Below are 14,460 nucleotides of genomic sequence, written 5' to 3'. Positions count from 1 at the left end.
AAACGCCGAGTCTGAGGAGACCAAGATCCAAGTTCCCGCTGAGCTATGGAAGCTTCTTGGATGACTTAGAGCTGGTCACCCACCCTCTTTCAGATGAAACCACTTCACAGAATTATTGTTGTTGTGGAGATAAATGGAAGATTCACAAAGAAAGCTGCCTTGAACTTCAGGGGGGAAAAACAGCATGCAAAAGCTAACAAGCAAATTTGCAGCTCTGGATAAAGAGCTGTGCTCTACTCATTGAAGAATAAATGTCAGATCAGGTCAATATATATGCTCCGGAATAACAAACTACCTGGAGTAATCGAAGCTTCCCTACATGTTAAATAATACTGATAAATGTTGCATACAATATTGCTAACAGATAAATTATATTAAGCTTTTAGATGGGCATTTTTAGAACTTTTAGCATAAACACATATACAAAATATAAAAAGGTACTAAAAATATAAATATAAAAAGGTACTAAAAAAAATCACACTTTTTAAATGCATCCTGGTGATTTTAATTAATACAACAATGTGGTTATCTCTTGTTTTATAAAGCCTTGGAGAGGCAAGTTGCTGCGCTTCAGTTTTTGGATTAAAATTCTCATAATGTTCAGCCACCAGAGTGGTAGCTAAGACTAACACACCAGGAAGACACCAGATTGTCTGTTCCCAACACACTTTTAAATGTGCTCTAAAAGTTAGATTAATACATTAATGCATTCTCAACCAATCTTGATTTAAATACATGATTTTGCCCAAATAGATTTGTAGAGTCAATGAGGAGAAAAACACTTGAATCTTTGATTTTATGGATTCTGTGATAATCATAATGTAGTACTTGAAAATAGACCATATTGATTTCTGAAGTGAACAATTTCTTGGAGGGTTTGTCACTCTTCTACCCCAATACTAATGATTCTTAAGATCTCATTTCACAAGTCATTTTCACAGCGTAAACAAATGAATTCCTCTGACACCAATGCACTGCAAATAGAAGCAAATAAATTACTGTTAAGCAGTATGCAATTTCAGCTGTCTTTGGCACATTTGATAAAAATGAATAGTGTCATCTTGTTCAGTCCACTGGGTAGTGGGGCTGTTAATCAAATTGTTTACCAGCTAGAAATGGAAGAAAAAAATACACATATTCATTTTTATTTGTAATTATGCTTTGGTGAAACTTAAGAGTGTCATTAAGTTTGTTTGGGCAAAAATATACCATTATACAAATTAGTAGTATCCAAATTAAGATACTGCAAAAGCACATGTATAAATCCTAGCTGCATGAAAAAACAATTGAAACACAACAAGTGAAAAGGTCAGAGCATAATAACACTGTATTTTTAAATATAACCCATGGGTGTCACACTCAAGGCCCAGGGGCCGGATCCGGCCGGTGGGATGCTTAGATCTGACCCACAGGGCCGCCCTGGAAACAGTGAAGGACTGGCCCAATGTGTTCGGCTCTCCCAAGCTCCATTTTCTCTGGCAGAGCACTGCAGGAGGCCATTGCAGCTGAAGACTGAGCTTGTGAGGGCCACGGGTGGTACTCCCAAGCTCCGTTTTCCCTGGCAGAGGGCTGCAGGAGCTGTTGCAACCGAAAACAGAGCTTGGGAGCCCGTTTTCATTGACAGAGCACTCGGGTCGCCACAGGCACCCCAGACATGAGTGACATTGAGTTGGCCATGCCCACCCTGGCCATGCCCAGTCTGGCCCCTCGAGGTCAAACACAACCTTGATGCGGCCCTCAATGAAATAGAGTTTGACACCCCTGATATAACCGGTACAGTACAGTAACATAAAAAAGAGATAAAGTGGACTGAATCATTTCAAACAACATATGAAATGTACATTACTAAAAAAAAAAAATATCCGGCATTTACTTTTGGGTTTTGGCAAATTTGCACCCATAACAAACCACTGATTCACTTAACAGCCACTGCTGCAAAAAAAGGTTGTAAAATCAGGTTGGCCATATGACCAATCCGTTTTATGACTGTCATGACATTTGACCCTATGACCAATCCGTTTGACGACTGCTTTATCAGATTGAAATCAATAACTAAAATCTGTCATCCAGTCAGTTATGCTTTAAGATGCAAAATGCTTGCAAAATTGGAATAGTCAATCTTCTATTTGAGCAGTATTTTGGTTATAACCTTCCCCTCTGAATTGTAAAAATGTAGAAGTTAAGAATTTAAGGTATAACATGTACTCAGTAATTTTGCTAAGTATCTCTAGCAGCCTGATGGATTTGTGGCTTTCCTGTCAAGATTCTTGTATCATCAGTCATTGTGTTACTTGAAATAAGCTGATCTTTGAGTTTTCTAATTTGTAAGTTCTAAATTTATGTTATGCATGTAAGTGTTAAATTTATGAACAGGGCAGCTGAAAGTAGTACAAAAGTTCAAGCAGGATCTTGAAAAAAGAAATGGAGCTGTAAAAACTTCACACAGAAATAGGAATAATTTAAAGCAAAAACCCCTGGCAATTCTAGGTGTTTAGTTTCCACACATCAGTGGTGGGTTGCCCCCGGTTCGGACCGGTTCTATAGAACCGGTAGTAAATCCAGCGGGAGGCTCCGTCCACTAATCTGAACATCATCAAAAGTGATCTGCACATGCGCGGGCACGATGTGAACCGGTAGTAAAGGTAAGTAGAACCCACCCTTGCCACACATGTTGATATTTATTTCATATTACAGGTAGTCCTTGTTGAATGACCATTCATTTAGCAACTGTTCAGAGTTACAACAGTGCTGAATGAAGAGAACTTAAGGTTGTACCTCATAATTGCGACCGTCACAGCATCCCTGCAGTCATGTGATCATGATCTGGATGCTTGGTGAAGGGCTTATAATTATGATAGTTGCAGTGTCACACAGACATATATGTGATCCTCACTTCCAACCTTATTGCCAGCTTCTGACAAGCAAAATCAATGGGGAAGCTGGCAGGAAGTTGCAAATGGTGATCACATGATCGTGGCATGTTGACCATGGGGGGAGTGGCCTAATGACACCAATTGGAATGGGTGTAAGTCATAAGTTGGCAGGATCATGTGATATCACGCTTTATGATTCCATCACTTCGCGACAGAGTTGCTGGTCCCAATTACAATAAGACTGCCTGAACTAAAATTTTGATAAATTCATGTATCTATCAGATCTATCAAAATATCAAAAACTGTTGAGGAAAGGTCAAAAAGATCATTCTACAAAAATGAGGCAAATATACACTTACTGTACATACTCATGTATAAGCTGGGAATTTTAGGTGCCAAAATATACCCCCCCCCAAATTAGTTTATCTGTAGATGAGCTTATATATACAAATAAAACTTTTTAAAAGGTACCCATATACCCTGTACGAAAAGCCCATTCATGGACACAAGACCCTCAAATTTTTAATCCTAATACCATGAAAAATCTGGCCACAAGTGCCAAACTTTTCATGGAATTTCAGTAAAAACAAAAATGTAAACATCAGCCTATCCATGGATAGGCTTATACATACAAAAGTACAGATAGTTCTCAACATACCTACAGTTTGTTCAGTGACCATTCAAAGTTACAAAGGCTGAAAAAAGGGACTTGTGACTTTTTTTTCACATTTACAACTGATGCACCAACCGCTGCAAGTGATTCTGGCCACGTGATCAGAATTCAGCTGCTTGGCAATTGATTTATATTTATGACGGTTGCAATGTCCCAGGATCATGTGATCACCTTTTGCGACCTTCAGACTAGTAAAGTCAATGGGGAAGCCAAAGTGGGCCTCTGGTGGTGCAACAGGCTAATGCAGCCTATTATTAACACAGCTGCTTGCAATTACTGCAGGTTCAAGTCCCACCAGGCCCAAGGTTGACTCAGCCTTCCATCCTTTATAAGGTAGGTAAAATGAGGACCCAGATTGTTGGGGGGCAATAAGTTGACTTTGTATATAGTATACAAATGGATGAAGACTATTGCTTGACATAGTGTAAGCCGCCCTGAGTCTTCGGAGAAGGGCGGGATAGAAATGCAAAAAAAAAAAAAAAAAGTCACTTAACAACCGACTTAGTGACTTAACAACTTTAGTGATTCACTTACCAACTGCGGCAAGAAAGGTCATAAAAGGGAGCAAAACTCACTTAGCAACAGAAATTTTGGGCTCAATTGTGGTTGTATGTCAAGGACTGCCTCTATATATACAGTAGTTTGTAGCAATGAATTATTTTTATAATGTTTGCTATTTTAATTAGTCATTTTCAGAAAGATGGTAAAAACAACTTTTGATCAATTTAGTTAACTTTTTAAAAAAGTTCTTTTGTTTATGATACAGTTTTCCAGGCATTTTCTTCCTTTAATTTTGCTGTCATATTGCAATGTTAACCAAGTTATATGTATGCTTTTTTCCTGTTATTTTGCTATAATTTGAAAAAAAAACCTCAACTGTACAGACAGCCATTGTTTGGGGAGCATTTAATGAAGAAAGGTCAGAAATGCTCCAACACTGGAAATTTTAAGAACTTATAGAATATGATTATTTAGCAAACCAACTGCTGGATGTGATGCAAATTAAGACACTAAAATGTAAGCGCTGTTGTTTTATTTATGTATTTATGAATAACACTTATATAGCTTCACATTTCACAGAAAGTAACCCTGCCTGATATACAATAATTTAATGTCTGTATATTCTATATTTTTGCAAATGCTAAATTGAAATTACTTTTGCTTCATCTTGCTTAGTCTCAGTCAATTTTGAATCAACAAATTCATCAGAATCCAGAGAACCACTGTAACTCTAGAGCAGAGATATCTGACCCGGGCAACTTTAAGACTTGCGGACTTCAATCCCCAGAATCCCCAGCCAGCATGGGGAATAGTCACACCGGTCTCAAATCCCTCCTCAACCACATTGGGATCCTGAATTACTCACATCCATTGGCAATCTACTTCACATGGGTCACTAGGAGTTAACGAAGGTAGCAACATGCTTTCTTTCTTCAGTTCCTTCCAAGGAAGACAAGATACAGATAGCAGTAGCACTTAGACCCATATATATATATATATATATATATATATATATATATATATATATATATATATATATATATATATATATATATATATATATATATATATATTGTTTAACTTATTGCCCCGCCAACAATCTGGGTCCTCATTTTACCTACCTTATAAAGGATGGAAGGCTGAGTCAACCTTGGGCCGGGCTTGAACCTGCAGTAATTGCAGGCTTTGTGTTCTTAATAACAGGCCTTACCAGCCTGAGCTATTGTTTCGTATTGTTTTACAGCACCCTCTAAGCCAGGGGTGTCAAACTGACGGCCTGCGGGCCAGATGCGTCACATGCAGGCCACACCCATCCCGGCTCCACAAAGGCAAAAAATGTCGCGATATGTCACGTGACACGATACCCGTGCTCTAAGCAGTTTTCAGAGACAGCATATTGCTCCCAACTATCTGGGTCCTCATTTTACTGACCTTGGAAGGATGGAAGTCAGAGATCAAACTCCTAGCTGTTGGGCAGAGTCAGCATGCAATACTGCATTCTAACCACTGCACCACCATGGCACCTGTTGTAATCAATGTGGAACAAAAGATCATTACTTCAGTTTTGGAAGAGGGAAGGAAAACCAAATGGTTGTACCCAGTGGTGGGTTTTGAAATCTTTTACTACCGATCCTGTGGGTGTGGCTTGGCGGGCATGGCATGGCTTAGTGGGCGTGGCAGGGGAAGGATACTGTAAAATCTCCATTACCTCCCAATCAGTTGGGACTTGGGAGGCAGAGAATAAATGTGGGGTCGGGCCAGTCAGAATTTTTACTAACGGTTCTCCAAACTACTCAAAATTTCCACTACCGGTTCTCCAGAACTAGTCAGAACCTACTGAAACCCACGTCTGGTTGTACAGTACTGGCCCATGGCCATTCTAGAGAACTAAGAAATATTGCTTTTGTTTTTGTAGGAACAATCCTTAGTTCAGATTTGCTCAAGGAACTGAAAAATACCATATCTGACATAAATAGAATTTATAAGAATGTTAATCATGATTTGTCAAACTAGTCAATGGACATGGAGATAGGGGGGAAGTGACACTTCATGCTATATCAAATGTCTTAGCATGATGACTAACCAGACATAACAGGCCCAAAAAATATTTATGGATTAACCAAGTGGCAAAGCTTTCCTAAATGCCTAGGAATGGGGGCTCGGGGGAATCCTAAATTGCCAAGATTCAAGATGCCACAGCAGGATCCAAGATTGTGGACTAGATGGAGAAGAGAGTACTGAGATTAGACAATACCTACTCTAGTGATGTCTTTTAGCAAAGAAACCAATTATCTCCAACTTTATTAGCCACTTCTTTTTACTATTCAACTAATGCTTTCCTTCCCCATGCTATCAAACAGTCTCAAAATTAACCCACATTCTTTATCTCTGAAAAAGGTGAAGATTCCTAGAAACAAACAACCTACTCTCTAATAAACAATTTGGTTTCAGAAAAAAATTATCATGTGACTTACAACTTCTCCACTGCAAAAACATATGGACTACTAATCTTGATCAAGGTAAAACAATAGATGCAATTTACATAGACTTCTGTAAAGCTTTTGACTCAGTAGTACATGATAAACTTCTCCTAAAACTAAAATCCCACGGTATCTCAGGACCCCTCCACAATTGGATAACAGCTTTCCTGTCAAACAGACAACAATTGGTTAAAATTGGCAATGCTCTATCAAATCCTGTTCCTGTTAAAAGTGGCATTCTCCAAGGCAGTGTTCTTGGACCAACACTTCATATTATACATTAATGATCTCTGTGACCATATTATAAGTAATTGTGTTCTCTTTGCTGACGATGTCGAACTATTTAACACCACCAACAATACAGCTACCCTTCAAAAAGACCTTGACTTTGTATCTGAATGGTTTAAAATTTGGCAACTCAAAATCTCAACCAGCAAATGCTTAATCTTACATATTGGAAAAAAGAACCTAAACACTAAGTACAAGCTTGATGGACATTACCTTATAGATGACCTCTGTTAAAGACCTTGGAGTTTTCATATCAAATGATCTAAGTGCCAAAGCCCACTGCAACTACATCGCAAAAAAGGCTTTAAGAGTTGTAAACCTAATCTTGCATAGCTTCTTCTCCAAAAACATTACACTACTAACCAGAGCATATAAAACATTTGCTAGACCAATTCTTGAATATAGCTTGACTGTCTGGAACCCATACCACATTTCTGACATCAATACAATTGAACGTGTCCAGAAATATTTTACAAAAAGAGTTCTCCACTCCTCTGAATACAACAAAATACCTTATGTCACCAGACTTGAAATCCTGGGTTTAGAAAATTTAGAACTATGCCGCCTACGACATGACCTGAGTTTAACTCATAGAATCATCTATTACAATGTCCTTCCTGTCGAAGACTACTTCAGCTTCAATTGCAACAATACACGAGCACACAATAGATTTAAGCTTAATGTTAACCGCTCCAATCTTGATTGCAGAAAATATGACTTCAGTAACAGAGTTGTTAATACTTGGAATATACTACCTGACTCTGTGGTCTCTTCCCAAAATCCCCAAAGCTTCAACCAAAAAGTGTCTACTATTGACCTCACCCCATTCCTAAGAGGGGCTTGCATAAGAGCACAAACGTGCCTACCATTCCTGTCCTATTGTTTCCTTTTGTTATATCCAATTAATATAGTTATTACATACTCATCCTTAGATATACTGTATGCTCATATATTGTATAGTTATTTCATGCTTATGCTTATATATACTGTGTGACAAAATAAATAAATAAAATAAGGCATCTGCCCAAAGGTATAAACTAAGTGATGCTTATCTAAATATAAGAAGCAATGGGTGGAAAATAATTAAAGAGAGAGCTTACTCAGAACTAAAGGAGAAATGTCCTGATAGTGAGAAAAAATTAAGCTTGTCTCAGGAAGTTACTGGAGGTTTTCAAATGCACAACCATTTGTCTGGAAGAGTGTCTCCCGCTTAAGCAGGGGGTTGGACTAGAAGACCTTCAAGATCCCTTCCAGCCCAGTTTTATCTGATGGAGTCAAAATGTTCAATATAAAAAGCATCCAATCAACATGAGGGATCAGGCTGTGGATAAGGCACAATGTGAGTAAAAGAACATGTGCATCTTCACAGCCTGTTAGGAGGTCCTTTGGAAAACTAACAAGATTGCACCTGCAACCCCTCATTTCTCCTTTTTTTGCAAATGGTCTGCTGTTGCGTTGCTACGACAACAGGAAGCTTACAGCATATCTGAAGGGGATACAAGGCATAAGAGACAGAAAAAAAGAGGGTGGTGGAGACTGTTGGATAAGAAGGGCAGGGAGAAGAAAAAAATGAGACAAGAATTGAAAGAATGCACATACTGCATTTCTTGCAGTATCACAAGAAACTAAGTGAGACAATGGTTGCATAAATACAAGCAAGTTTTAAACACTGATAACAGAATGAAAGGCTGGCTCTATCCTCATCGAAAGGGAAGGGAAAATTTAGTCAGGCCTTTAACTCTGTTTATTTTTTTAATTAAATGTATATAGCCGCTCATCGCATGAGGAATGACTATAACATATAGATATACATAATTATACTCAGATTAAACTATTATGGTCATTATTAATAAAGTTCTACTCAAACTTGTGGATTCTGTTTTCGAGTCTAACCGAAACAAAGCCATTATTGAATATAATTGTAGGTACAAATATACCACTATGCAGCATTAAGCAACTCTTGTTTATCAAGAGGAAAATAAATCTTCTCAAAATCTCTCTGGTTATGAAAAAGAACATTCAAGATATTGTAAGTTTCAGTTTTTAAACAGTACATAAAAAGCTTCCCTCCACTGTGAAACTCAAAGCAACACCTTCTGAGAGGCTATGGTGTGCTGTGGTTCTGTTTCCACATCCAGGTCTAAAATGGCTACATTATGGACTCTTGCACTATATCCCATGGCTAAGTTATGAACTGCAGTGGATAGGACACCATAAAGTCAACATGGGGAGAAAAAGATTTAAAAAAACAAGGAAGCTTTTATTATTGGCTTATATAACACAGCAATCACTCAATTATTAGTCTAAAAACTGAATACTATTTTGATTATAATTAATCACCTGGATTAGCAGACTAACACATTATACAAAATAAGCAATCCTTTGACTGTAACTGTACAACACACAAACGTGATTAATGCCAATTCTTTTGTCATTTTTTTTACTTATTTCATAAACCAGAGAGTATACCTTTACGCTATAAAAAATCTGCTTAAATGAACAGATCACCAAAATATACTGGAACAGCAGAATCAAGAATTAAACAGCTTGAAGTGATTAAGTTATTGATTTAACTATATTCATTAGATCAGGGGTCTCCAACCTTGGTCCCTTTAAGACTTATGGATTTCAACTCCCAGAGTCGCTCAGCCAGCAAAGCTGGCTGAGGAACTCTGGGAGTTGAAGTCCACAAGTCTTAAAGGGACCAAGGTTGGAGACCCCTGCATTAGATTGCTGATTCATTAAATCTTGCCCTGATACTGAATCCCAGAGGGAAAAAAAGCATTAGCAGACTCACTAAATTGTCAAATTAAGCAAGTCATTCTAACGTTTCATGCAACCCTTGTATTATTTCTTTTGCTATAGCTTAAAGCAGCCTTTGCAATATGGTGCCCTTCATATCTGCTGCACTATAGCAACACAGCAATAAAATACAAATTATATGTCACGGCAAACAAGACTTGATACCAAAGTTAAAGAAATAAACCATCTCCTCATAATTATGTTAATTATAATCTTCTCTCCTAACACTATCATAAAACTGGGGAGGAAAGGGAAAATCCTAAGAAAGTGTGCAGCCAGATAATAGTCTATATTGAAATTAATTCCTCTTGATGTTTCTTGCCTTCTTAGCTTCCACTTAGGCAATCTGACATCCGTCAAACCTTTCATTCTGTCGGAACGATTAAAAACCTGTCTATTTAAACTGGTAACCAAAAGGGTGCAGAGATGTGAGACATCTAGATTTGCCACATTTTCCTACAGTATTTTTTTTTTCTTTCTCAGCCTAATTAAGGAACTATCAAGAGAAAACAACACTCCCACAAACACTGACAGGGCAAGCCAGTGTATAAAAACAGAGTAACCCCACCCCCTTCTAACACTGATGATGTTACCTAGTTGGGTAACAAAACATCTGCAAGCAAACAGCCAAGCTCAGAGAATACCAAGGACTCCACAGTATTAGCTATATACTGTATGCCACGAAGTCGGCCCCTATTTACTTAAGTATTTGGTGTTTTCCCATAAGATCACCTACTCAGAGGCAGTCATAGTGTGATGGGGTGTCTACTTATTACAAGAAGTCTCCTCCCTACAGGGTCAGGTGGTACACAAATGGACATTTCTGAACTGAACCCCAGGTAGTCACTATTCAAAAGGACAGTTTTCTTCCACAAACCAATTGCTTCCTTCGTACAAAAAATCTATGGGAAGAGATTTATTTGCCCAGAAGCAGTCCTTAAATGGGGAAAGGTAACTGCTACATATGCTTAAATGTATTCAATTTCTACTAGAATTGACAGGTGTTTACATGTCAATTGGTCTGAAACTGCTCTTAAATGAATATTTGACCTTTTGATAAGGTTTATACGTATCTTTCTATACAGATAAGGCTGTTAACAATGGGAAAAACATATTTTTCTGCTGTTTAATCAGTCTCCTCTTAATAGAAATAGGACATATATCACATTAAGTTGTGCTATGAAATGTAAAGAAATGTCACATCTATTTGAAATTTTACGTACAGAATTAAATTACATACCAAATCCAAATTATTTAACATCCACTCTTTCCATTTTTATGTGAAAAATTCTTTAGTTAAGGATATCACTTGATGTATTTGAAATGCTCGCAGCAAGTAGATTCATCCTTTGTTAACATTTACAGTAGCATGAAGAACAAAGTGAGTAGTGCCTTCATTTGCCGGCCACGCCAAATCAAAATTCAACTAAATGTAAGCCCAGTAAATTCTTAATGAAGCTGATCATAGCACCCAAAGAATGCTGAAAATAAAGTAAACTTAAATTAACAGCATTTTAAATATATTTTCTGTACTGAACTAACCCTGAAAAAAGTAATTTACTATGTTCCAAGAATAAAATTCATTTGGACATTCAGAAATATGACCCAAGCATATACAAAATATCTGACAATCTTGAAATTCAAGAAACACACAAGAAACTTCTACAATTGCAGTTTCTAACACAGTCTCCCAAACAGAACTGCTTAATTTGTACTGTGGTACTCACTACTTGTCACTTATTAAATATGAAGTATGAAATAAATATGAGCCAGCAGTGTGCGGCGGCAGCTAAAAAAGTGAATACAATCCTTGACTGTATAAACAGAAGCACAGAATCAAAATCACGTGAAGTATTAGTACCGCTTTATAAAACCTTAATAAAACCACACCTGGAATATTGCATCCAGTTTTGATCACCACATTACAAAAAATATATTAAGAGTGGTGGAAAAAGTGCAGAGAAGAGCAACTAGGATGATTAAAGACTAAAACATATGAAGAACGATTGCAGGAACTGGGTATGGCTAGTCTAGAGAAAAGATGGACTAGGTGTGACATGATAGCAGTATTCCAGTATGGGTGGTGGGGGGATGCCCAAAGAAGAGAAGGGTCAACTTATTTTCCAAAACATCAGAAGGCAATGGATGGAAACTAATCAAGGAGAGAAGTAACCTGGAATTAAGGCAGTGGTTCTCAACCTTTATAGTGCTGCGACCTCTTTAATACAATTCCCCACGATGTGGCGACCCCTTTAATACAATTCCCCACGATGTGGCGACCCCAACCGTAAAATTATTTTCGTTTTGAATTTATCGCGCCTGAAGCCGTATTGGCTAGCGATCTGAACTGCTTGCGATTGCCTTGAGGACGGAGGCATTAAAGCGGAGACTCCTCCCCTATTAAATTTATCACGCCTGAAGCCAGATTAGGCTAGCGATTGGGAGTGATTGCAGCTGGCTTGAGAGGGAGACATCAGAGCAAAGATTCCTCTTTTTTTTTAATTCATCGCGCCTGAAGCCGAATTCGGCTAGCGATTTGAAGAGCCTGCAGCTGGCTGGTGGAGTCAACCATTGGAGCGCGATTCCTCGACTCGCAAGTATACTTTCCAAATTTCCGATGGTCTTAGGCGACCCCTGGCAAATCGTCATTCGACCCCCAACGGGGTCCCGACCCACAGGTTGAGAACCGCTGAATTAAGGAGAAACATCAGTGAGATCAATTAACCAGTGGAACAGCTTGTCTTCAGAAGTTGTAGGTGCTTCATTTTTAAGAAGAGACTGGACGGCCACTTGTCTGGAATGATAGAAGGTCTCTTTGAGCAGGGGGTTGAACTAGAAGACCTCCAAGATCCCTTCCAGCTCTATTCTGATTACTGTTAAAGCACTGCAACAGAATTCCTGCCTGTACAAAGTTAGCATAACATGAAAGGCATTTTACCACTGAAAACAATTACTCAGGGAGCTGAGCATCTGTCTGGGATGTTTCAATCTGGATCCTGTAACTGGTTTTAGGATGATTTTCTCTTTATACAATTGTACATCCTAGAAGACACACTTTACTTCATACATGGTTGTACATGCCCGTAAACTGATGCAACTTTCCATTTATCTGCAGCGTATACATTTAAGCACTAGCTACTTTAGAGCAAGACTAAGCATTTTCTCTTACCTGGAGCATCAGTATTACTGTCCTCAGCACCACTTCCAGAGGATCTTTTACTGTTTTCATTAGTAGCAACTGGTACATAACCTTCAGGAGGCAGAGTCACAGTGTATATTTTTCTTGAAGGTAGAATCACACTTGTCTTGTCTAGAAGAGAATAAATAGGGAAATGAGGTACAAAAGACTTGCCACAGCTTCTATTATGCCTATGCAGTGAACTGGATTCTAAAAACAAAGTGCAAGTAGCCACACTTATTATGTTACTCAACAACTTTCTCCATCCATGTCTGCTCCTTGTAATTAGCCTAGTCTGCCAGGAAATTGACTCCAGAAGGACTACTGGACCTCCTTATTATTGCAGAGTATAACAACAGAATCATAAAAGCCTGACATTCTTGCTTTCCCCTCTTATGCCAAATAGAATCAAGGGAAGGCAATCTTGAGTTTCTTACTCAACCTCTCGTCTTCGTTGGGCCTAATTGATTTTTTGATGCAACCAATCCTGCATTCTTCCTTCAAGTTTATTATGTCTGTTCTCCTCATGTGGCTGCCACTGTACCCTAACAGAAAAAGATCTCTTTGATGTAAAGAGAAGCTAGCAGGTCACACATATATATGCCATACATGTTCTAAATCTCCTTCTCCTCTTTGGATCTAAACTGCACTCTATATGCAACTCCCACATAGCCTTACCATGCATGCCCATCCATGCAGAGATAGCTGTGGATAACTTACAGTATGAATCAGCTTCACGAGTCTGGAAGTATATGTGGCTGTTTTAATGCTTCAAACAATAGCACTTTGTATGCACTGTTGAACATTAGGAGACACCTGTAAGGATTTGTAGACACAGCCCTACAAATACAGTCATTATAGCTGTTTTAGTGTGTCTGTATATGCCTACGTATGCATGTACATATATGCCTGCATACAGACATATATATGTGTTGAGTATGCATATGTGTATGTATATGTGTATGTATATACATACATACATACATGTATGGTGTATATACAGGTGAAACTCAAAAAATTAGAATATCGTGCAAAAGTTCATTTATTTCAGAAATGCAACTTAAAAGGTGAAACTAATATATGAGATAGACTCATTACATGCAAAGCGAGATAGTTCATGCCTTGATTTGTCATAATTTTGATGATTATGGCTGACAGCTCATGAAAACCCCAAATTCACAATCTCAGAAAATTAGAATATTACATGAAATCAATAAAACAAGGATTGTACATAGAACAATATTGGACCTCTGAAAAGTGTAAGCATGAAAATGTACTCAATACTTGGTTTTGGCCCCTTTTGCATCAATTACTGCCTCAATGCGGTGTGGCATGGATGCTATCAGCCTGTGGCACTGCTGAGGTGTTATGGAAGACCAGGTTGCTTCAATAGCGGCCTTCAACTCTTCTGCATTGTTCGGTCTCATGTCTCTCAATCTTTCTCTTGGCAATGCCCCATAGATTCTCTATGGGGTTCAGGTCAGGCGAGTTTGCTGGCCAATCAAGCACAGTAATCCCATGGACATTGAACCAGGTTTTGGTACTTTTGGCAGTATGGGCAGGTACCAAGTTCTGTTGGAAAATGAAGTCAGCATCCCCATAAAGCTCGCCTGCGGAAGAAAGCATGAAGTGCTCCAAAATCTCCTGGTAGACGGCTGCGTTGAC

At 38.4% G+C, this 14,460-nt stretch overlaps 1 protein-coding gene across 3 annotated transcripts in view; it reads right to left on the bottom strand.

The window, feature by feature from the left end:
- ERICH1 (glutamate rich 1) overlaps positions 1-14,460 on the bottom strand; it is a 161,396-nt gene that overhangs the window by 99,239 nt on the left and 47,697 nt on the right. For all 3 annotated transcript variants that reach the window (XM_058177552.1, XM_058177571.1, XM_058177563.1), the window contains one exon: positions 12,787-12,927. In XM_058177552.1, coding sequence (XP_058033535.1) covers positions 12,787-12,927 — 141 coding nt within the window. The remainder of the gene's footprint in view (positions 1-12,786; positions 12,928-14,460) is intronic.

Source organism: Ahaetulla prasina, chromosome 1 (genome assembly GCF_028640845.1).
Source record: "Ahaetulla prasina isolate Xishuangbanna chromosome 1, ASM2864084v1, whole genome shotgun sequence".
Lineage (NCBI taxonomy): Eukaryota > Metazoa > Chordata > Lepidosauria > Squamata > Colubridae > Ahaetulla > Ahaetulla prasina.
Note: the sequence above shows the minus strand (reverse complement) of the source record. Positions and strands in the feature narration are given on the sequence as shown.